At 43.5% G+C, this 8913-nt stretch overlaps 1 protein-coding gene across 1 annotated transcript; it reads right to left on the bottom strand.

Annotated features, from left to right (window-relative positions):
* Positions 1–5338: 5338 nt before the first annotated feature.
* On the bottom strand, positions 5339–7569 carry LOC115569966 (regulator of MON1-CCZ1 complex-like). Its single transcript, XM_030398222.1, has 6 exons — positions 7433–7569; positions 7240–7344; positions 6802–6870; positions 6639–6726; positions 6283–6420; positions 5339–5878 (listed from the first exon to the last, which is right to left on the bottom strand). The coding sequence occupies exons 1-6, from the start codon at positions 7475–7477 to the stop codon at positions 5799–5801; spliced, it is 525 nt and encodes a 174-aa protein (XP_030254082.1). The 5' UTR covers positions 7478–7569; the 3' UTR covers positions 5339–5798.
* Positions 7570–8913: the final 1344 nt, after the last annotated feature.

The following is an 8913-nucleotide window of genomic DNA, read 5'->3' as shown; positions in this document are numbered from 1 at the left end:
ACTGAGCAGATTTAGAAAATCTGTCCACAATAGTGAGAATGGTGGTGTTACCCTCTGAGGAAGGCAGTCAGGTGACAAAGTCGAGTGAGACGTGGGACCATGGACAATGAGGAATAGGCAGTGGCTGAAGAAGGCCGGAAGGGGCATGGCGAGCGGTCTTGTGCTGAGAGCAAATCTGGCAGGCTGCGATAAACTCCTTGGTGTCCTCTTCCATGGAAGCCCACCAGAAACGTTGCTTCAGCAGAGCTAGGGTGCGCCTAACCCCCGGGTGACAGGCAAGGCAAGAAGAATGTTCCTACTGGAGGACCTGAGAGCAAAGATTCACAGTCACATACAGACGATTATCAGGGCAAGCACTGGGAGCCGGGTGGTTGGCCTAAGACTGTTTTACCTTGTCCAATGTCTCAGGTAACTGCGCCGATGACCACCTTTTTCAGGAGAATACTCTCAGGTTGTGTGGGACCGTTGTCAGACTGGAACTGACGGGACAGGGCATCTGGTTTGACGTTCCTCGAACCTGGGCGATAAGACAGGGTAAAATCAAAACGATTAAAGAATAACGCTCATCTGGCCTGACAGGAGTTCAACCGTTTGGCTGACCGGATGTACTCCAGGTTTTTGTGGTCTGTCCATGCCACAAACGGATGCTTCGCCCCCTCCAACCAGTGTCTCCACTCCTCGAGAGCCATCTTGCAACATCATAATTCCTTTCTGCTGGGGACAATTTGCGGGAGAAGAAAGCACATGGATGTAACTTTTGATCCTCTACTGACCGCTGAGACAGGACTGCCCCCACCCCGGAGTCTGACGCATCCACTTCCACAACAAACTGGCATTCTGGATCTGGAAGGATGAGAATGAGAGCAGTTTCTTCCGAGTGGTGGGAACCGGCCAATCCACCACCGCCTTAACTTTGGTGGGATCCATGTGAATATGTCCGACTGATATAATGTATCCCAGGAACAACACCTCAGTGGCGTGGAACTCAGACTTCTCCGCCTTCACGAACAACTGGTTCTCTAGGAGTCTCTGGAGGACACTACGTACATGCTGCAGATGTTCCTGTTCAGACTTTGAGAAGATGAGGATATCGTCAAGATAGACAAACACAAATACATTGAGAAAATCCCTGAGCACATGATTCACCGAGGCCTGGAATACTGCAGCAGCATTAGTGAGTCCGAAAGGCATAACCAGGTACTCGTAGTGGCCCCTTGGGGTATTAAATGCTGTTTTCCACTCATCCCCCTCCCGAATGCGCACAAGGTGATAGGCGTTTCTGGGATCAAGCTTGGTAAACACAGAAGCCCCTTGCAACAGTTCAAATGCAGAAGAGTGGGAGGGGGTACCTGTTTTTAATGGTGACATCATTCAGACCACGGTAATCAATGCAGGGCCGGAGAGATTTGTCCTTTTTGTCCACAAAGAAAAATCCAGCTCCAGCTGGAGACAAAGAGGGACGGATGATGCCTGCTGCCAGTGAGTGATGTATTCATCCAGAGCCTTGATTTCAGGGGCTGACAGAGAGAAGAGTCTCCCCCTTGGTGGTGATGAGCCAGGGAGGAGGTCAATGGCACAATCATACAGGCGGTGTGGGAAAAGCGAGGTGGCTCGTACTTTGTTAAACACCTCCTTTAAGTCATAGTACTCGGATGGGACACCTGTGAGATCTGGGAACTCATTAGCGGAAGAGGTGTTGAAGACAGGTAAAGAGGCAGATTTCAGACAGGCCGCATGACAATGTTCACTCCATTATAGAATGGAACCACTTCTCCAGTCAATGTGTGGATTATATTTTATTAACCAAGGAAACCCCAGGATGACTGGCTGCTGAGGAGCATTCATCAGGCGAAAGGCAAGTGATTCAGTGTGGTTACCTGATATGCCCAGATGAACAGAAACAGTGCGGTGGGTTACTGTGCAGAGGAGGCGCCCATCCAGAGCAGTAGCATTGATAGGCTCAACCAAGGGTTCCTGATTAATACCCAGCTGCATGGCAAGATCAGGATCCAGAATGTTAGTGTCAGCCCTGGACACTAAGCAAGTTGTGACAGTGCATTTACATTTATACATTACTTACATCCATAAAGTTGTAAATCTCCCTTTGTTCATATTTTTATGTTTTTTTTAATCTAAATTTAATCTTCAGACTTCTGTATCTTAAAATGACTAGAAAATATTCAGTCAGTTGTTAAAGTAAATTTATGTTTGATTTAATCTGTTAACAGAAGATCCTCTGAACACACATTTGATTTACTCACATGAGATTATAAATGGATTTTTATCTCCATCATTTGTTCTTTATTCAGATTGAGTGGCTGCAGTTTGTCAGAGATCAGCTGTGCTTCTCTGGCCTCAGCTCTGAAGTCCAACCCCTCCCATCTGAGAGAGCTGGACCTGGACAACAACAACCTGCAGGATTCAGGAGTGAAGCTGCTTTGTGATCTGAAGGAGAGTCCAGACTGTAGACTGGAGACTCTGAGGTCAGTAGAGGGTTGGAGTCAGTTCATGCTGGTTTCAGCAGTATTGTACTAAACACAGTATCAAAGTAAAGATCCAGTATTTCCTGCTTTCCTCAGTGAAGCTGTGAGAGGAGAACAGTCAGCTAATCAGACGAGCCAGAAGCTTGTTGTGATGGTGTGTTTGAGTTGATGTGAAGACGACTGTTGTTGTTGTGTTCATGTCTACAGGAAATAAAGCTGATCACAGCTGACAGCATCACAGGATTTATAGAGACAGTGTCCTCATTCATCAAACTGTCGGAGCATCAAATCTGATCTCAAAGTGTTTGTTCTCTCATTTCAACACTGAAGAACTCATCAGTTCATCTTTGTCACGGCTCTCAGATCAGTCTGACTGAAGGCTCTTATTTCAGAGAACCATCATTACATTTAGTAACCATGTGGTCTGTATACAGACCAGAACCTCTGCTGAAGTCCAGAAACCACAGCTGATGTTTTACTGTTCAATGTAGGACCTTTACCGTTATATTTATATCTGCCCATGTGTCATTTGATTTGTCCAAATATTTTATAACAGACTCCATATTTACATATTTGTCATGTAATGTTTCCAAAGTAGATGAAATCTTTAAATGTGAGTGAGACTCTGGTTTTTAACAGCAGTAAATCCTCATTAAAGTGAGCTGTGAGTATCTGTGTTCCTGCAGTAATGATGCGTTCAGGGACTGTCAGCAGTTTATTTCCACTGTGTCCTTCAGTGAAACCTGCAGAGTAAACAGACTTGATGTCCAAAGTGTCTGCAGGTCTGTGAGCTTCACTCCAACACGTTAACATGAAGCTGAAAGGAAGCTGGCTACGCTACACAGCCGCTCCACTTGTGGTCTGAACAGGACTGAAGTCCTGCTGGTCTTTATATCACTGACTGACAGCTGATGGAGGGAGTCTCTGGAAACACTCATTTATCACTTCTGCTGTCTCTCTGCTTCTCTCATCAGATGGAAGGAATCTCTGTGAGAGTGATGAGAAAGGTGGAGGTGTTGAGAGGATCAGCTGTGTCCTGATGATCCAGAGAGGTTGAAGCAGCACCATCAGCTGGTGGGTGGAGAGGCTCTGACTGGGCTGTGTTACTGGGAGGTGGAGTGGAGAGGAGAGCTTCATCCAGCAGTGACTGACGGACCAATCACAACAAGTGGAGATGACTGTCAGTGCTGCAGTGTGAACTGCTCTGAGATCAACTCCACTGTCACACACAATGTCCAGTCCAGCATCATCCCTGTGTTCCTCTGGATGTGACAGAGTATCATCAGTGTATCTGGACTGCTCTGCTGCTGCTCTGTCCTTCTACACAGTCTCTGCAGACACACTGACACTCCTCCACTCCTTCTGCTCCACACTCAGACACCTCCTCCACCTGGACCTCCACCTGGACCTCCACCTGGACCTGGACCTCCACCTGGACCTCCACCTGGACCTGGACCTCCACCTGGACCTCCACCTGGACCTCCACCTGGACCGCCACCTGGAACCTGGACCTTTATTCTGTTATTCTCTCACATATTCTGAACACAAAGAGCATCAACAACTGTTTGTCAACAAAACTGCAGATCAACATATTTCATTGGATATTTGTTTTTGCTGTCAGTTGCAGCTCCACCATGTGGAACGATGGTGAATTGCAGTTTATTTCCACATTATATTTTAGAAGTTGATGTGAAAAAGCAGTTCTGGTTCTGACCACCAACACCAGATTCTCTCAGAACTGAACAGAAAATAGTTTAAGGGGAAAAAAGAAGTTTGTGTTTAATCAGAACTTCACTGAAGTCTCCAAACTGAAACACAGTTCTGACTCCAAACCCAAGTATGTTTGTTATCAGAGCAGGTTCTGTATCTGACAGCTTTAAAGTCTTCTTTGTCGAGTGGATCCGACCAGACTGTTGTGGCAGAAAGTGACCTAAAGAATCCAAAGAGTCTGGTCATCATTGTGAATCTGTCGCCTTAAACAAACTTTAACTTTCACATGGTCATTTGATCCGTTGTTAAAAAAAGACATATTGATCAGAGTTGCTTTTATTTGCTGTAATATCTGTAGATTTAGTTGTAAAGTCAGTTCAGTCTTAAACTTTGCTCACACACTGAACATCAGAAAATGTTCACTTCCTTTAGACGTGAAGTAAGAAACATGTACTAACTGTTACCTTGAGTGTCATTATAAGTGATTAAGAAATATAAAATTAATGGTTGATATTTAATCTCACTATTCAAATCTCATGTGATGTAAATCGCCTCCATCTATATTATTGTAAATATTCTGCATGTTTAAACGACGTCCGTTTGTTCAATCACTTCTCTGGATTCAGGTTTTATTTCTGATTTGTGAAGATTAAAGTTTTGCTAATTTTCATCAGCTTCTGGATTCTTTTCTGTAACAATATTTATTTGTATATATTTGCATCTTATGTGTATTATTTTCCTAAACGCAAAAGAAAAAAAATATTCTAAATAAATGCGTAAATAAATAAAATAATACATAAAATGACAAATAGGGAAATAAAACAAAAAATAGAGGAATAAATACAAAAATGGATTTGTCACTTTTAAGTCCTACATTAGTTTTAGTATCATTTTAGGTGTATTTCATGACATTAAGTATTAAGCTTTTTATTTAGGTTTGAAGGATTGATTTAAAACCTGATATTTTACAAATACATGGTCACGTTTTACAGAAACTATTGAAAGAAACATTTTCCTTAAAAATATTTGTGACCACATTTCTATGATTTATAAGTTCCTTTTGAGCTAAAACCCTGAACGTCCTAATGTCCAATTCTGACACTAGGCCTTGAATGCAGCACAGAGCTGACATGCGCACACACACGTGTAGTTTAATATTTTATTATCTGTACAGAAGGACGTTTAAACACACACGATATTTTAATCTTTAGTTTCAACATATTTCTGTTGTTACTCAGTTTAGTACACAATCATGAACTCTTTACAAAATAAACATTAGTTTCACTGTTAACTTCACTCATGTCATATGTACAAAATATTCTGACAGGCATCCCAACATGCGTCCAGCCTCTGGCCCCGCCCACGTCAAGGAGAGCAGCCTGCAGAGACCTGGATCAGGTGCTGACATGTGACAGTGGAGCAGAAACCAGGAGGCAGAACAAACAGGATCATAGAAATGATAAAGACAAGTGTCCGTTCAAACTGTCACCATCTGATCCCTGTGTTGGTTCGTCAGATCGTCTCCTGAACGTCCCGCATGTCCAAACTGACGGAGACTCTGTCCGACCAGCACCGTCACACGGTGTGTGTTTTGGACCCGGCCGTTCACACGGTGGATGGTTTCATCAGAGCCTGATCCCCGAACAGCTGCTTGAAGTGGACGACATGCTCCTCACAATGCTCTCCTGGTGACACACACACACACACACACACACACACACACACACACACACACACACACACACACACACACACACACAAATAAATATATCATCAAATGAGGCATTAATGTTGAAACAGGAGTCAGAAGTTAAAGCTTGTGTCTGTTTTTCTATTTTCTCCAGAGACATTATGATTAAATCAGCAGGGAGTCAGTGAGAAGGAAATGTTTTCAGCAGTGAACTAACGTCTCACTTCATGTGAGAACCAGCTGATTACAGTGAGGACGATATGAAGCGGAGTTGTGCTGAGCTGAGCAGTGAGACAGGAGACGACTCCATGTTTCAGAGGATGAACACTGTTGCTGGATCTGACTCGTGATGGTTTCATGTCGGCTGTTTAACGTTCAGCTCTGTGTGTTTTCTCTCACCGGGGTTGAAGCTGGGACTTCCTCTCAGCCGCTGGTTTCTCTGCTGGAACGACCTGAACACGGTGTAGAACAACATCTGGTCGCCGGTCTGCTGCGCCGCGTCCAGAAACTTCCTGGCCGACACGTTGTCGTGGCCACCTGCTCGCCGGGACACCAGTGAGGGTTAGTCCACTTTAAAGTGTGAATCCTGTGTGTCTGTCAGAAGAGTTACTGCTGGCTGTGAAGCTTCATGGAGACTCGCTCCAGCTCCAGCTAACTGTTTTAACAACCCACCAGTTCTGATCTACAACGAGTCACAGTGAGAATATAAAGTCCAGGAGTTTGTATCTCGGTAGATAAACTGAACATCAACGTACCGACACTGCGGATGAATCTGAGTGCGCCCAGAACCTGCTGCTTCGACAGCAGAACCTCCACGATCTCATCGTTGGCTGTGGACAGACGCTGAAAACACACAGAATTAAATGATGAGGTTTGAATCACGTGCTCGGTTATTTAATGTGTATGAGTGTTTGATACCTTCAGCATGTCCAGTGACAGCTGGTGGGCAGGAGGGTACGTACTCTCCAGAGACAGAAGCAAACAGGCCTGAACACACAAACACACACACAAAGGAACACTAACACACACTGGACACAAAGTCTGAGTTCACAGTGTGACAACAAGTGATGTTCATCATGAGTTCATCAGGTTTCATCACTTCAGATCATCTACAATCACCAGGAGATGAAAACTGTGTTGAGTTTCTTTTGTGTTCGTCTTGTGATGATGAAAGAAAACGAGCAGCATAAATAAACTGAATGATTTAAAAGTTGTTTCTCTCTCATCTCAAACCGACGATGACTGAGCGTCACTTTCTGGGTGAACTCTTCTTATTCCAGTAAGAAGAGTCAGAAGCAGTTTAAATCCAGAATCCAGAGTCATCTGGTTCTGGAGCAGCCTCAGGTGTGAACTCACCAGCGGTTTGGAGTCACTGAAGACGTGATACTGCAGGAACTGGTGCAGCATGTAGAAGAGGTTGTGCTGCACCAACGTCTTAATCACCAGCTCGTACAGGTAATGCTGCCAGAACACAAGAACACACAGTCTCACGGTGATGATGTCATCAACATCCTCCAGGTCAGAACAAAGATGTCTGCTCAGGTTTTACCTGCACGGTGATCTGGAACTGGTTCAGAGAGCGGATGTGCTCCATCAGAACCGCAATAACGAATTTATGAGAGACGCCCTGCAGAACACACAGAACCGTCAAGGTCACAAACGCTCAGGACATTTGATGCATTGAGAGAAATAAATATTAAATCTTCCAGTCAAATTTGCTCTAAAATGATTAAGATGATACTTTACTGTGTTCTTGTTGAAGGTTTTAACACAATATAAATTTAACAAGTCGCAACATGGAAATGAATTATTCTGACAACCTCAGTGACATTTAAAGTCTGTGACCACAGCAGCTGCTTTATTTGTGATAACTTCATTAATCTTGTTATTCATTCTGTGACGTTCTGACATGAATGACTCGTGATGTGGAGAAAAAAAGCTTCCTGTCACGGTGAAACTGTGAGTTGGAGGTGAAGGTCGTGTTAACTTCACTCCCTCACAACTGCGGACTGATCTGAACAAGCCAAGTCATTTTAACGTGAATCCTGGAGGAGCAAAAATTCTGGTATGAAAACTGAGAAAGACATTTTTAGATTTTTGAAAAGAAGAAATACTAAAAGCACTTCCTGTTAGTAGTGAACCTGTGGATGTTCAGACAACGATCACTGTGGTACTGAAGATGTGGATTTATGACTTCACTATTGACAGAACAGACAGATATTTCTTAGCATTCTTACCTTATTGTTTCTATAAATGTCCCACTTCTCTGCTGATTGGATGGTCCACACAGTTGTGAACAGGTTTGTGTTAATAATCATAATATTACTTTGGTAGATAAAATGATGAAGATGCTTGTTTAGGTCCTCTAATAGTTCTTCTAAGTGTCCTGAGGTAGTTTTCAACAGAAGTATATGAGTCTGGCTCTCATTCATATGCTGTTACATTAGTGCTTTACTGTGTTGGTCAGAGCTGCAGTGGAGCATGAAGGAGCTGATGTTCAGCTGTGTGTGTGTTCGTCATCAGTCTGAAAAATAACACTTCATTTTAATGTAGTTCAAAACACTTTAGTTGTCACTTAAACAAAACATGTTGTAACAAATATACATACATATCTTGGAGATAATGACCAGTATTTTCTAATGAAATTCATTTTAATTGAAAATATTCAAGTCAAGAAAGGACACAGGGACACACACACAAGCACGCACGCACACACACACGCACACACACGTGATACCTGACACCTGTAAGTTGAGAGGGGAGGAGCAGCGCAGATCATGTGATCCAGGAATAAAACAACAGGTAAGGAACCTCGGAAGTGAAAGTGTTTTTAGGCGACAGACAAGGGAGGAATCTAAATCTGATGCAGGGTGAGTCTTCATCTAACCTTTTTTATTTCACTGCCAAAGTCTGTGAGTGAATGTTCTCCCTGTGGACTGGAGAGGAAAGAACTGCTAACATGAACTCAACACTTTGATTCATATGTGGACACAAAGTTGTGATTGGCTGAATAAAGCACAGTGTAACGCA

Source organism: Sparus aurata, chromosome 19 (assembly GCF_900880675.1).
Source record: "Sparus aurata chromosome 19, fSpaAur1.1, whole genome shotgun sequence".
NCBI classification, from domain to species: Eukaryota; Metazoa; Chordata; class Actinopteri; order Spariformes; family Sparidae; genus Sparus; species Sparus aurata.
The sequence above is the reverse complement of the archived record's forward strand: the minus strand, read 5'-3'. Positions and strand labels throughout refer to the sequence as shown.